This window comes from Cibotium barometz, chromosome 43 (genome assembly GCF_041138505.1).
Source record: "Cibotium barometz isolate CiBa-2024 chromosome 43, ASM4113850v1, whole genome shotgun sequence".
In the NCBI taxonomy this organism is placed as follows: domain Eukaryota; kingdom Viridiplantae; phylum Streptophyta; class Polypodiopsida; order Cyatheales; family Cibotiaceae; genus Cibotium; species Cibotium barometz.
Genome location: NC_141088.1, coordinates 36,857,954 through 36,874,358, shown reverse-complemented (window position 1 = coordinate 36,874,358; position 16,405 = coordinate 36,857,954). Strand labels below are relative to the sequence as shown.

At 40.8% G+C, this 16,405-nt stretch overlaps 2 protein-coding genes across 2 annotated transcripts; both read right to left on the bottom strand.

Annotated features, from left to right (window-relative positions):
• Nucleotides 1-2,759: 2,759 nt before the first annotated feature.
• Nucleotides 2,760-5,070, bottom strand: LOC147613881 (histidine decarboxylase-like). The gene is made up of 2 exons (XM_086781867.1): nucleotides 4,620-5,070; nucleotides 2,760-4,429 (listed from the first exon to the last, which is right to left on the bottom strand). The coding sequence occupies exons 1-2, from the start codon at nucleotides 4,989-4,991 to the stop codon at nucleotides 2,942-2,944; spliced, it is 1,860 nt and encodes a 619-aa protein (XP_086637993.1). The 5' UTR covers nucleotides 4,992-5,070; the 3' UTR covers nucleotides 2,760-2,941.
• Nucleotides 5,071-11,783: 6,713 nt separating this feature from the next.
• Nucleotides 11,784-15,926, bottom strand: LOC147613880 (uncharacterized). The gene is made up of 6 exons (XM_086781316.1): nucleotides 15,603-15,926; nucleotides 15,440-15,519; nucleotides 15,192-15,349; nucleotides 14,231-14,418; nucleotides 13,748-14,123; nucleotides 11,784-11,935 (listed from the first exon to the last, which is right to left on the bottom strand). The coding sequence occupies exons 1-6, from the start codon at nucleotides 15,924-15,926 to the stop codon at nucleotides 11,784-11,786; spliced, it is 1,278 nt and encodes a 425-aa protein (XP_086637442.1).
• Nucleotides 15,927-16,405: the final 479 nt, after the last annotated feature.

The following is a 16,405-nucleotide window of genomic DNA, read 5'->3' as shown; positions in this document are numbered from 1 at the left end:
ATATGCGAAGTCATAGGAGTATCGATTTTGTATTTTAAATTGTTCAGGAGGAGATTACGAAGATAAAGCATTTCTGTAACAGATTTCTTCTCAAAAGTAGTAAGAAGATATTGCCATATATCATGAGAAGTAGAAAGATTGAATACATCCAACATAAGAGAATCCTGAAGAGTAGATAAGATATACCAACGAGTAGATTTACCACGACGGATCCAATTCGAGTAATCAATTTGCCATTGCTCAAAAATAGGACCAACAATAATGAGAGTGTTATCCTGTTCTACATCAACAGGTTGAGACGGACATACAAGATTACCCAAAACAATATCAGAAAGATCGTCACCTTCAAGTATCAACATCATCTTGGCCTTCCATCCGGGAAATCCTTGGCCTTTAAACAGGGGAATAAATCGTTAACGAGATGGAAAACCATTGACGAGAATAGAAGATGCCATCTCAGATTGCGAGAATATGTATAGAACGAGATCACATAATTTGTAGACCATGAAATGAGAACATAAACAAGGAGAACCCGAAAATACATGCACGAAAAGTGAGTGTGGCAATGAACTCGTCAAATATAAAACCTGATTTAAGAGTTACGAAAAAGCAAGTGGTGATGAAAAGGAGTACCTGAAAATAGAGGAAACGTGATATGCAATAAGAGAGTAACTCCAAAAACAGTTGGAGTACTGTTATTTTGAGACGTGGACGAGCTCAAAAATTGGCTATTTTGGGATTAAAACATGAAAAGCGTATAGTACAGGAAAAGTCTATTACACGAAAACACCATAACTTTCAACTCAACTCCGATGAGGCCGAGAAAATACTCAAAATTTATCGCACGAATTGCACGTTGCCTGCTTTCCTATTTTAAGTGTTGTTTACCAATTGACTCTATAGAAAGCTTGCAACCTCGTGCGCATATCGGTTTTGGTACCAATTGTGTTTCTATAATACACTTCCAATTAGGATAAGATAGGGTGGTCCAGATCGACCATCCAAGGACTTGCATAAACTTATTAATAGTGATTAATCACTGAGATTCTAAAAACATGAATAAGAGATTGAATGAAACATAGAACATTGAATGGAATTAGCACAATTGATACTTTCTTTTTCTTCTCTTCACAATAGTAAGATCGATGATTCTCTGATACCATGTTCGGAATACACGAACGAGAGAAGGAGGAAGAGAGTTACACCATATACGCTCCCAAAAAACTAGTTCATATTGATAATGAGTTTGTATATATAGGTGAGATCTAGGTCAAGTTAGGGTATGATATATATAGCCTGAATAATTTACACATTGCTTATGCGACAATAGATGCAAGGAGGTCTTTTCATCTTTAAAATGTGTTCTTTATACAACGAGCGTCATCGTGTAAACAACGTCCTTGGAAAAACCCATCATTTCTAGCCCGTCGCTAAGGGAGGGGTTGTGTTGTAGTAATATAAAAAATAATTGTAATAAAAAAAAATCCCTAAGGGTAAAACCTTAGCCTATTTCATTAATTAGTGTTTGCTTGCAGGCACTAATTAATAAAACAAGCAGTAGCTTGAATATGTAACGACGCAATATAATGTATATAAGCCTTATCTAGGTTTTTCTTTTCAGGGGAAACTTATATTATTCAAGGAAGAGTACAACCTAATATATAGACCTTATCCAAGTTTTTCTCCGTGATTACATGTGACTTGCACATTGCTAATTTTTTAGCCTATACAATGATTAATTTGATTTTCTAATCCTTACAATACATAAATGTTAATACATTAATGTTATATTGAAGCTAGCTTTCTTCATTATAGTTTGTCTACCTAAGCAAATTTACATATGAGTTTCATGCTAGGTGTAATTTTGATTTACCTATATTAGCACATGTCAATGTAATTGAGAAGAACCTAACATCGAGAGCTCGGAGAGGTCGAACTCAACAAGATTATTAAAATTTAATAATACATGTGGTGGACACTGGCAATGCGTGCAACATAATAAGGTGAATGCATGCTTACTGACATGTCAAGCTAAAAAAAAGTTAATAACTACTAGTGTGCATGGACTATAGAGTCCTGTGTGGGATTCAGTGTAAAAAATAAAGTTTTTTTTCTAGCCAGTGAAAAAAAGAACAACCTTCAAACTCAACCGGTTTTCATTGAAAAAATGCATTAGTTAATGGGTTTTACAACTAAAACCTAAAAATTTAAAATTTTTTAATTCAGGCGATACAAAATTACGACTATTTTTTCTCCATTTGAGTCGGTAAAATTACACTAAAGGACGGTTCTTTTCTAGCATTGGTCGGATTAAGCACATGCTAATAAAAGTAAAGGATGCTTGCATTTAGAGACTTTAAAGTTTACAGGAATTTGCATTTACTAAAAACCAAAAACATGTATAACTAATAATTTTAATGGTAGGATCAGGCTTGATTGTTGACAAGCACTCTCATAAATTGAGAGGTTTGATAAAATATAGCAAGTTTTTTTTTGGTATTTTAGTATTAATTGTTATGGGCATTTTAAATTTTTGTAAGTATTTTACAACAACCGAAATGTTAAAAATGGGCATGATGCAGCTATGGGTGGGTTAACATCCTATTGTGAGTGTCTTTTGACAAACTCTAAATAAGAACACGCCAAATTTTCTACTTGCAAACATATCAATTATATGTAGCCAAGAAGTATTAAATTTCAAAAACTCCCAAATCTTCTCTTTGTAAACTGTCATTAGTGATAACGTTAATGTCAACACATTTTCAAAATATGACATATTTACTTATATGAAAAACATAGATTAGATTGCTTGATGATTCTTGACCATGAGGAGCTTCGACTGAACAAGAAAACCCCCTCCTCACTAGGAATGAGCGGAAAAAAAAAGGGAGTAAAAACTCCTACTTGGCTACAAGCCTTATTCAAAAGGTGCATGCTATTTCTACCCGTGGAAACCGCGGCCGTGGGTGGGCACCAGCGAGAGCCTGTGGGTATCCGGGGCTTCGAGGCGTGGAAACACCTTGCGCATGAAGGAGGCGGGGACGTCCACATCATCCTCCACAAATGCGCCCTCCTGACTGAGGTCCTCAATGAGGGCCTCCACGAGCTCAGGAGTCACATGCTCCATCATGAACACATGGGAGTACAGTCGATTTCCAAGGGTCTCATTGGAGAGGGAGTATTTCTGGCAGAGTGATGAGTTCGCCTGCTTGAAGCGCACGGTGAGTGACAGGGGCGTGCGTGCCACATAGATGTCCTGGTGGAGGATGTTCTCTCCCAGGTGGCGAAGGCGTCTCTCAGTCAGTACCGCCATGGCCTCCAGGTGGAGGGCCTTCTTAAGCTCGTCCCGAAATGAGTTGCGGGCGAGGTAGTCCCACAGGAGCATAGGAGAGAGGCCGTTGCGCGAGCCAGCGAAGGTGGTGTCTGGGGTGCCGAGGTACTCCGGGTTGTCTGGTGGCATCATCTGGTACTTGGTTTTGGTCATGTACAGGCCACAGGGGACGGGCACCCCTATCCACTTGTGGCCGCTCATAGCGATGGACTGGACCATCGGCAGGCGGAAGTCGAAGTTAGGGCCGCGCTCTTTGACCAGGCCGGCGTCATAGGCCATCTCGATGAAGGGCATGTAGGCGGCGCCCAGCGCACCGTCGACGTGGAACCAGTACCCGGTTCGTACGTCGAAGTTGTTTTCGTCGTTGTCGTCGTAGTAGACCTTGCGTTCCAGGAGAGAGTTCTGCCGGAGGATGGGCTCGAGCTTCTTGCATGCATCCTCTACGTTGTCGTAGGCGCCCTTGAAGGTCGTGCCGTAGTTGAAGCACACCATGATGGGGTAGCCTCGGGACGCGAAGAAGTCAACTAAAAGGGCCAGGGCCTCGATATCTATGGCGCCGCTGTCAAGCGAAGGCACCTCCGCCGGCCACCCGTTCCCTTTCCACTCCTCCAGCGGGCATTCCTCCATATACAGCTCTCTGCCCACTTCGTAGAACGTCCGAATGCCCAGCATGGTCATGGCCTTGGTCAGAGAGTAGTGTGTATCCTCGGAATAGAAGGCGATGGGCGTGTAGGCGTTGGGTTTGCTTTCAGGCGTGGGAGCTTGATGATACATCATCCTTGGCAGGCCCGGTTTACTGTCCTGGTCTATCTCCACAACAGTGGCTTTTCCCCTTCTCACCAGCTTCCGCCTTGCCTGTTGCTCGCTCCACAATATCTTCTTGCCGCTCAAATAGTCTCTGGCGTTCCACATGCCGTAGAGGTTACCCTCTGTGGAACCCATTGTCAGCGAGAAACCCCAGTAGGATTCCTTGTCGGTGCTGTCGTGAGGCCAGCGAGCGTTCCAGAGCGAGGCGTAATAGTCTAGAACGGCACGCTCCATGAACTTGCTGTTGATGGTGAAATTACCCGTGGTGAAGGGGTCGCCGATATTGTTCACCTGCATGCATTCAACCGCCACCATTCGCAAGCCATAACTACGTTTGCTCGTAGACGGAAGAGAGATTAGTAAGTCATAATTAGCAGCTTGACTGCATAGTACTTACATGAGTGTCTAAGTAGCTGCTGAAATCGTAGACGGAAGAGAGATTAGTAAGTCATAATTAGCAGCTTGACTGTATAGTACTTACATGAGTGTCTAAGTAGCTGCTGAAATCGCCAGAGTAGCTGAGTGCCTGGTTGCACTGGTAACCCAGGAAGCGTGACTTCTGCTCTGCGTGGTAGCGTTTTGCCTCGCCGATGGCGTATTCGCGCTCTTCCTCAGACAGTCCGGAAGCGGCTAGCCGGAACGTGTTGTAAGTATTGGGGAGGCCATCCACTTGTGGATACACTTGCGATGGATCTTGGACGGGTAGGGACACCTTCGCGAATGCCTTGGCGGCTCGCTTGATCTGGTCGACGGTGGGGGGCTTTGCCCGGCTGCCCACAGGCAGAGCTTCCCCTCCCGCTTTCCTCTTGGAAGGCAGGACCGCATGTTGATCATGGTTAAGCTCAGAAGACATTTTGGAGAGAGGAAGTGGACTAGCACTACGAATGCGGCCTTGGCTGAATTTGCTGCGCGATCATCCATATCCACAGCTCTATTTATAGCTAGCGTGCTAGAGCTCAGCTAGTAGCCTAGCACCAGCTCGCTCTCTGTCATCCCACGCACTCCCTGACGTCGCCTACAAACTGGTCGATTTCGAGCACAGGTCACGACTATTTTGGACCACTATGGTCGATTTCGACAACATCACGAATAATTGAGTACGGGAACGTCGGGAAGACTCACGCGAATCAGATTCCCGTGAGTGACGGGATGCTCGCTCATGAACGATACATTAACCCAAATACGCAACGATAATGGCAAAAGTTGTTCACAGGTAAACGACGAGCAACACATTCAATGTCTGAAATGCCAGGGCCCAGCAGAAGCAAAAGTTGTTCACACTCTATGTCAGTGAAGCGCCAGCAGTGGATAAACGACGAGCTAACACATTTGTCATCCTGTGGTCCTAACTGCATGATGATCCAGAGTACGGGAATCGGGCCTCATGAGTGAGGCTCTCGTCACATCCCTGTGTTATCCAGTAATATCCCCTGTGTGACTCCTGACGAGAGCCTTGTGTTATCCAGTAGTATCCCCGACTCCCGTTAGTCCCGTACTCAAGCACACTAAAATCTTCATCATGTGATCGAAATCGTCTGTACTGTAGTGGTCCAAATATCCGTCACGAAATTTTTAGTGGTTGGGAATCGGATGACACAAAAAATTCGACGGGTGTTTTAAACGCAGTCAAGCGCAATTTGGCTTGTCAAAAATAAAGGTTTTTTTTTAAAAAAAAATTAACCTGTAAACATGCAATGCTTAAGAATTTGCTTTTCATTCTGAACTGTAGTAAGTCGAATTGCTATGGAGTTTTTATAGAAGCATTTTTCATTCATTTTGGCTCAAAGTATGTGCAAATAGTCCGCATACACTATTACACATTGCTAATATGTGTGTATAGTGCCTTCTTATGGTACTATCTGTCTGAAATGCCAAAAGAAGCAAAAGTTGTTCACACTCAATGTCAGTGAGGTGCCAGCAGTGGATGAACGACGAGTTAACACATTTGTATCATGTGGTCCTGCTGCATGATGATTCAGAGTACGGGAATTGGGTGTCATGAGTGAGGCTCTTGTCACAGTCTTGCGTTATCCACTAGGGCTAGAATTTGAAGGTTGCAGTACCCTTCCAAGGGGATGAAAACCTTCACAAGAAGGGTAAAAACACAATTACCCTTCAAAGGAAGAGAAAGGTTTTGGGAAATTTAGTTATATGCCCTTCCAATCTCTTCATAAAGAAAAGCAAGTTAAAGAAAAACCCTTCAAAAGAAACAATAGGGGCGCGTTTCAAATTCTAGGCCCGTTATCCCCAGTGTGACTCTCGACTCCCGTACTCAAGCACACTAAAATATTCATCATGTGATCGAGATTGAGTGTACTATAGTGGTCGAAATATCCGTCATGAAATTGCAATCGCTTTTAGTGGTTGGGAATCAAATGACAAACAGAATGTGACGGGCGTTTTGTACGCAGTCAAGCACAATTTGGCTTGTCAAAAATAAAGGTTTAAAAAAAACCTATAAACATGCAATGCTTAAGAATCTGCTTTACATTCTTAACTGTAGTAAGTCGAATTGCCATGGAGTTTTAATAGAAACATTTTTCATTCATTTTGGCTCAAAATATGTGCATACACTAGTACACATTGCTAATGTGTGTGTTTAGTGCCTTCTTATGGTACTATCTATACACACATTACCTCTAGGGGTTCATCTAAAAATATGTAAGTATAGCACGTGAGTTCATTGGGAGGGGTATATTAATTTAAAAAAGTTACAGAATTACATTTATAGGAAAGGGGTTATAAACCAATTAAAAAACCATAAGTTTACGAAGGAAAAGGGATCATTTTATTCACAAAAATATGTAAGTGTAAGGGGTTTTTTAAATACTCCATGAACGCACGTGATACATAGGATTTCTTCATGGTGAACCCCCCGAGCACATTACTTGATTTTTTATGCTTGTCATAAGGAATCTTACTTCGAAGGTCCACTACTCATATTTTGATTCCTTAATATCGAATTTTTACCATAGGTTTATAGATCATCCAATGTAGTAGTAAATTTTGTGTATATATAATATATATTATAGTAGTTGAATTTGTTTAGATATAATTTAGACTATAAATATATATTTGTGAAATCTGTGAATGTTTTCATCTGCTTACGGTGGGTTTTTCAATCACTTGGTGAATATTTTAATGCGTATGCTAACGAAAAGAGCCTCACACATGTATAATACATTAAGACAGTGTATAGCACAATGGCATATCTAAGGAGAACAAGAAGTAATTACACACCCACTGAAGCGCTAGTGGATAAACATTCAGAAAAAGAGTTTAGATTAGTAACCTTTTCGGGTAGGAGACTACCCTCAACACTAAGTGACACGGTGCATTAAATAAAGCCAAGCCATGGGATCTATGACCCAAGTGATTTCGGGGTGGTGGGTGAAATTTGGGCCGTCCGATGGGCAATCCATGATTTTTTTAAGGGAAACCTCCAAAAAAATAATGATATATTAGTTTTATAGCCCCATATGGTGGAATCTCTAGCGTAATGGTAATGGTAGAGGATTGCCCTTTCCAAGCGGTCACCTGGGTTCAAAGATTCACGCCTGCAAACTTGTTTTGAACATTTTTGGGTTTATAAAATTTTGGAAGGCTCTTTTTTTTTAAAACAATACGGGGGTATAAACCCTGCCACGCCGAAAAATTTCCCATCGACAGACGGAATCCTGATGATGGCCGGGTTTATCATGCTATGCCTGAGTTGAATATGTGTGCCGGAGTTTACATTTTTCTCTAGTTTACCAAATATACTATGCAGTGGATAAACGACGAGCTAACACATTTGTCAGCATGATGATCCAGAGTACGGGAATCGGGCCTCATGAGTGAGGCTCTCGTCACAGCCCTGTGTTATCCAGTAATATCCCCAGTGTGGCTCCTGACGAGAGCCTTGTGTTATCCAGTAGTATCCCCGTACTCCCGTTCGTCCTTGTGTGATCGAAATCGTGTGATCGAAATCGTCTGTACTGTAGTGGTCCAAATATCCGGCACGAAATTTTTAGTGGTTGGGAATCAGATGACACACAAAATTTGACGGGTGTTTTAAACGCAGTCAAGCGCAATTTGGCTTGTCAAAAATAAAGGTTTTTTTTTTTAAAAAATTAACCTGTAAACATGCAATGCTTAAGAATTTGCTTTTCATTCTGAACTGTAGTAAGTCGAATTGCTATATGGAGTTTTTATAGAAGCATTTTTCATTCATTTTGGCTCAAAATATGTGCAAATAGTCCGCAAACACTATTACACATTGCTAATATGTGTGTATAGTGCCTTCTTATGGTACTATCTATCTGAAATGCCAACAGAAGCAAAAGTTGTTCACACTCAATGTCAGTGACGTGCCAGCAGTGGATGAAGGACGAGTTAACACATTTGTATCATGTGGTCCTGCTGCATGATGATCCAGAGTACAGGAATTGGGTGTCATGAGTGAGGCTCTTGTCACAGTCTTGTGTTATCCACTAGGGCTAGAATTTGAACCACTAGGGCTAGAATTTGAAGGTCACAGTCTTGGGTTATCCCACTAGGGCTAGAATTTGAACCACTAGGGGATGAAAACCTTCACAAGAAGGTTGAAAACACAATTACCCTTCAAAGGAAGGGAAAGGTTTTCAGAAATTTAGTTATATGCTGTTCCAATCTCTTCATAAAGAAAAGCAAGTTAAAGAAAAACCCTTCAAAAGAAACAATAGGGGTGCCTTTCAAATTTTAGGCCCGTTATCCCCAGTGTGACTCCCGACTCCCGTACTAAAGCTTACTAAAACATTGATCATGTGATCGAAATTGAGTGTACTATAGTGGTCGAAATATCCATCATGAAATTGCAATCGATTTTAGTGGTTGGGAATCAAATGACAAACAAAATTTGATGTTTTGTACGCAGTCAAGCGCAATTTGTCTTGTCCAAAATAAAGGTTTTAAAAAAAATAACCTGTAAACATGCAATGCTTAAGAATCTGCTTTACATTCTTAACTGTAGTAAGTCGAATTGCCATGGAGTTTTAATAGAAGCATTTTTCATTCATTTTGACTCAAAATATGTGCATATAGTATGCATACACTATTACACATTGCTAATATATGTGTATAGTGCCTTCTTATGGTACTATTTATACACACATTACCTCTAGGGGTTCATCTAAAAATATGTAAGTATAGCACGGGAGTTCATCGGGAGGGGGTATATTAATTTAAAAAAGTTACAGAATCACATTTACAGGAAAGGGGTTTTAAACTAATTAAAAAACCATAAGTTTACGAAGGAAAAGGGATCATTTTATTCACAAAAATATGTAAGCATAAGGGGTTTTTTAAATACTCCATGAACGCATGTGATATATAGGATTTCTTCATAGTGAGCCCCTTGAGCACATTACTTGATTTTTTATGCTTGTCATAAGGAATCTTTCTTCGAAGGTCCACTACTCATATTTTGATTCCTTAATATCGAATTTTCATCATAGGTTTATAGATCATCTAATGTAGTAGTAAATTTTGTGTATATATAATATATATTATAGTAGTTGAATTTGTTTAGATATAATTTAGACTATAAATATATATTTGTGAAATATGTGAATGTTTTCGTCTGCCTACAGTGGGTTTTTCAATCACTTGGTGAATATTTTACTGTGTATGCTAATGCAAAGAGCCTCACACATGTATAATACATTGATACAGTGTATAGCACAATGGCATATCTAAGGAGAACAAGAAGTAATTACACACCCACTGAAGCGCTAGTGGGTAAACATTCATAAAAAGAGTTAAGAGTTTAGATTAGTAACCTTATCGGGTACGAGACTACCCTCAACACTAAGTGACATGGTGAATTAAATAGCCATGGGATCTATGACCCAAGTGATTTCGGGGTGGTGGGTGAAATCTGGGCCGTCCGATGGGCGGTCGATGAGTTTTTTAAGGGAAACCTCCAAAAAAATAATGATATATTAGTTTTATAGCCCCATATGGTGGAATCTCTAGCATAATGGTAGAGCATTGCCCTCTCCAAGCAGCCACCTAGGTTCAAAGCTTAACGCCCACAAACTTGTTTTGAACATTTTGGGCTTATAAATTTTTCCAAGGCTCCCATTTTTTTTAAAAATACGGGGGTATAAACCCTGCCACGTCAAAAAATTTCCCATCGGCAGACGGAATCCTGACGATGGCCGGGTTTATCATGCCATGCCTGAGTTTAATATGTGTGCCGGAGTTTCCATTTTTCCCTAGTTTATTATGTGCACCCAAATTTACTATGCAACTATCCTACTATGTGCACCCAAATTTACTATGCAGCTATCCTACTATGGGCCTCGTGTACTCGACCTTCACGCTGTCGCTTCCCTACCCTAGATCCCATGGTCCCCCATTCATTAACGCACCGTGTCACTTAGTGCTGAGGGGAACTCATCCTCAAACCTCGAGCCTACAATAATTATCACAATACTGGCTATTTATGATGGTTATAACTGAGCCCAAAAAGTTATTATATTTTTGAAATTGTTAGGCCTTTGGCCATATATACATAAACATTTTACAATGAAGAGGTATGAAGAGGTGTCTAATTGGAATCCTCATCGGATTTCGAGTGATCTTCATCATCCGATTCCTCATCCTCTTCATTTACTTCACGTTGATAATCTAGATCCTCCTCTTCTTCTTCCCCTTCATCCTACATACATGCCATCAAGCATAAGGTAAGTAAGGGCATTAAAATACAATTAGATGTAGAAAAGAGAATGGTTTAGGCAACACATTAACTCATCATCTTGAGTCCCAAAATGGACTCATCCAAGCGTACACCTCGCGTATGCATCCACACGTCCAACAACCTCCCTCTACAAAAAACAATTAAGAAAATATATAATTATTTCAAGAAAATAATATAGTATAAAACAAAATGAAAGGAGAGAAGAAACGATACTTATGGAATGACAAAGAAAGGAGGAATTCCCACACCGGAGCCAAAGTGTGAAGCCCCTCGCTTCCATAGTTGGGAGCACTCACCGCTACTTTTTGTTGAAAAGCACTTGGGTGCTTTCTCACGAAACTGTGTGCATGCCTCCACTCCTCGATCGTACACACGCTACGCTTCTCCAAATTATTCTTTGTTACTCTCTTGATACTTGCTCTCCTATTAGAGAGCAAAAACTTGATGCACGGCTTCATCCACTCCTTAAAGAAGCAAAGACTTGCATGTGACACGGGGAACTCCAACTTAAGCACATCGATAACATATTGCTTAGAAAGCTCATCTTTTGCTTTCCACTTTTTGAAGGAGTTCATGAACTCTAGGTTTACAAGTACATGCATACGATTCATGGCTTGCTTTCCTCGTGCATCGATGAGGGCACTGTCCACATCTATGGTGTATGGTGGAGGCGTAGATCGAACAATGGAATGGGTCTTGTGGGGGGGGTTGGCTCATAATGTGTAAATGAAAAGCCCCCCTTGTTTGGGGAGATGCATCGAGAGACCTAGTGCTGCTTTTACCAAAGGAAAAGCAGCCCACTCCCCCCTAGCACATCTACTACCCCCCAGACTCCCTACTACATCATCGTTGTAGTGAAGACGGACATGAGGGAGCGGGGGTGGGTCTTGTAGAGGAAGGTGGTGTAGGCTTATCACAACCATATCATGATGCGCCTGCACCACTCGACTCGTGCCTATCAAAGGTGTGGTCTGCCCCGACTAAGCAAGTAGGGTAGATTACCCCCACACGGGCGTCAATTGGCCAAGTGGGGTAGTCTACCCCCATGGTGTCAACTGACCCGACTGTAAGCCCGCCTGCATATAAGATTAAAATATAAGGCAAATAGAATGCATAAATGATTAACTTTGTGTATCTGAAAAGGTTTGATGGAACCATACCTGTGTCTGTGTAAAGCTTACTTCCCAAATCGTTCATTTATAATGGAGAGAAGATTGGCCACATCGGGATCAATCGACATTGCTGCTACATACATACATAGGCAAAAAAACACGATTGCTCTAACCCAAGACATACTTAAATCTTAGACAGAGAATACAACATGTGATATTAGAAGATTGTTAACACGTCCTACAATACTGCTTAGACAAGCAAGGTGGACAGAGCCCCTTTGGGATGATAAATTTTAGGACTTTCCACATGCTCCCTACTTCTAAAGCCAAAGGCAACTCATCTTTTGCAAGAGAAGAATAGTGAGAAGATTGAGGGTTCCCCTCCACTACAACCACCTACTCGCAGATAACCACTCCTAACTTGACATAAGTAGCATTCTAGATGGAATGTAACAATGCCACATATCCCTATGCATAAGTCCATTTTCTAAACCCGCCACCCAAGGGTGAAATAAACATGAGGTTGAATGAATAAGGCCACTTACCTCGACAATCTCAAGCCAACTAAGAGAAAATAACAACACAAGCTTAGAAAAAAAATACAACCTCTGATATTAGGACATTGTTACATCCTCCTACAATACTGCTTAAACAAGCAAGGTGGACAGTGCCCCTTTTCGGATGATAGCTTCTGAGGACTTTCCACATGCTCCCCACTATTAAAGCCAAAGGCAACTCCTCTTTTGTAAGAGAAAAATAGTGAGAAGATCGAGGGCTCCCCCTCCACTACAACCACCTACTCACGGATAACCACTCCTAACCTGACATAAGCAGCATTCTAGATGGCATATAACAATGCCCCATATCTCTATGCATAAACCCTATGCATACAGCCTATGCATACGGCCAATGTGTAGGCTGTATGCCGTATGCATAAGGCCTATCTGTACGGCCGTCTGCCATATGCATAGGCTATACACTTTTAGCTTTAATCCTTTGACATGAAAGGCATTACTTCAAGTACCAAAGGACATCATTTTTCAAGCCCGTCGAATGATAGCTTCTCGTAAGAGCATTCAATGTTTTTGGATAGCCTGGATGCCCTATAGCAGGCCTATCATGAGCTAGGATTAGCTTCTTTAGAGCAGGATCCTTAGGAATACATAGCATGTGATTGAAGTAAAGGATCCCATCATGGATGAAGTACCCCTTGATCAGATTTTTCTCTTTTTTTGAAGTTCCCCCTTCTTCTACTAGCTTCACCACTACAAGACAATGCTGCCATACACGCGTTTCATACACGCGATAAATTACGAACGCGTGTATGGTCGCGCTTGTATTTGAATAGAATCGGGCGCGTGTATTTTAGCATTTAAGTTCGCGTGTATATTTGCATTTATCAACGCGTGTATAAATGCGTTTATATACACACAGTAATACACGCATAAATACACGATAATATTCACGGGGTAATACTCGCTATTATACACGGATAAATACACGCCACTGTACTAGGATTAATACACGCATGGCAGAGAAAAACTGAAAAAAAACTGAATTCCTTAACAAAATTAAAAACTATTTTCCTTAAACCATCTCATAGTACATTACAGTATACATCATTACACAATCCCACTACATGCATTTACAACAATGAAATATATTCAAAAATAAATCATGCATATGAGATGATAGAAATGTCATCAATTTAGAACATACAGTGACGGATTGGTTAGGGTTCGATTTCATCTTCAATAAGATCCATCCTTGTCAAACGATCAACATCAATATCCATTTGATCAATTGGTAAGGCTACGATTAAATTTATTCCACTATCGATATTCTGTACTCCATTGATAATGGTATCGATGTCCTGATCATCCTCATCAACATCACCATCATCCTCAATGGTAGGGTCATTCTCATGATCATGAGAAATGGCATGCTCATCCTCATTATCACGATCATCTCTTATTTCTTGATCATCGATCACAACATCTTCAATGGCATGTTCGACGTCATCTTCATTGCGGCTTGTTACATCCTCCATATGCTCCATATCAATGAATGTATTATACATCACTTTGGAACGTGGTGCAATAGGGATGACGTACCACCATTTGATGTCATGCACCATTGGTAGATAGATAACCTACTCAAATACACACAGTACAGTAATTAATTAGCATATCAAAAGTCAAGGGGTACGCGAGCTTAGATATATATGTACATGAAACACATTAGTAAAAAAATGCATACCTGCTCACATTGTTGTGGCAATACGAGCCTATCTTTCTTTGTTTGCCAGAACTTTGTAGAGTCAATAGTTACATATCCACTTGCATGGCGTTTTATCGTTGCATCAGGCCCTTTTTCCACCACGTTCATTTGCCATTTGACATCCAAAACATACACAAAGAAGCGACAAAAGTCAAGCCTAAATATGTCTTGGATTATGCCACAATAATCATCCATTTTTCCATTAGCTCCCTCAAAGCTACTAATGACACCGCAATCTTGTGTATTTCTCTTTTCATCAATTCTTTGTGTTCGAAAATGCTTGCCTTCACACCATATAGCATTGAACATAGTGCACTGGACCAAAATAGAAGCAATATTTGTGTAAGCAATGTGAATAAATATTAAAAGCAAATCACTTACAACTAATGCAAAACATTAGTTCTATGTACCTTTGACATGCATCCTCGTGCATACTCCCATTCTTCCGCCGTGATATGCAGCCCCTCGTCGCTCTCTGCTCTCTCCATTTCCTCATGCAACCAATCAACATGGATATCATTCGGAAGTGTTGCGAGATGCTTAGGGTACGCCTTCCGAGAGCCATGTTGCCTCCGAAAGAGAGCTCTTTCTGCTTGCCTTTTTGTCTTTGCATCCTCATATCTTGTAACCCATCTGCTCATCACATCACTATTAAGGATACAAGTGAAATTGAGATCATCAATCAATGTTCTGTCAATTACTTTACTCTGTCCTTTTCCTTGAGGCACAATAGAGGTCATCCTCAAGTCCTCTTCATTGCTCCATAGTCGTGGCAAAGAGCTGTCCACCTGACCAAGAAATTCTGAAATATATACAAGAGACTCTTGTATCAACCAACCCTCGGCCATGCTTCCTTCAGGCCTTGCACTTTGCCTCACAAAGTCTTTTAAGGTCTTCATGAAGCGCTCTAGGAAGAACATCCAACGTGCATGCACAGTACCACATAAAGCAATTTCGTCCACTAAATGCACAATGAGATGTAGTTGACTTGTGAGAATGGTTCGCGGAAAAGTCTCCTCTACCAAACAAACCACCTCCACTGCCATAACACGCGCATCATCCAACGTGGCTGGATCAATTGCTTTGGAACTAACATATCTGAAAAATAAATAAATAGTACGTTATACCTCATGCACGTTCATTTTGCAAGGTATAATGAAGGGTGATCTGAGCATGGGTTTTACATACCTCACAAGCTCGCCCATCTTATAAATACATTTTTTCAAACTCTTATTCGCACAATGGTCGATGCTAGTAGGTAGTATGAACTGCGCACATAAGAGCACATTTATGGTTTATGGCATTACAAAATTTAATTTCAACGTACGTACAAGACTTGGAAAACACTTACTTGAAGCATCTTGTGCCAATCGTGGGACTTCAACCCATATAGTTGCTCAACGCCTCTTTTCTTAGTGGTTGTAAAGGCTCCCTTCAATGATCTCATGCATCCAGTGGGAGTACGCAAAGTGGTGATGGCCTGCTTTACTTGCTTCTCCTCTTTCTTTGATATAATCCATGGTGCAGGCGGAAGACGAACGTGCCCACCCACCTCTCGTGGCCAAGCTTGACGCATACGTCCTGCGACCCGCAAGTCCTCACGTACGCTAACATTGTCTCGTTTACCAGTAATATGTTCCCAAATACCAGATCCCACATTCTTGAAGATGTGCATGGGATCAAGAAGATGGTTGATCTTAAGATGGGTCCAATATGGCAGCCGGAAAAAAATGGAGTACCTGCACAAGGGATTGCTCTATGTGACCTTTAATCCAATTAGAGACTACACAAAACAAGATTGAAAAAACATCACTATACCTGTTCATGCCATCTGGAGGAAGAATAGTTGTAGACTCCCAAATACGCTTCCAATCTTTTGCACGAAGTGTTTGTGGAGGAATGTTACTCTTACTAGCAACATATTTAGGATGATCTGAGGGGATAAATCGATGATGATTATCGAATATAGTCTTACACAAACCATCAGCATACTCATGTACTAACGAAGGGCCACAAACAGGACATGCATGTTTACCCGATGTTTTCAAACCTGTTAAAATATAAATAAAAGTTAGAATAATAAAGTCAAACCGTCTAATTAATATATATAGCCAATAGTAATAGAGTAGGGAGGTAATTAGAATTCTTACCAGA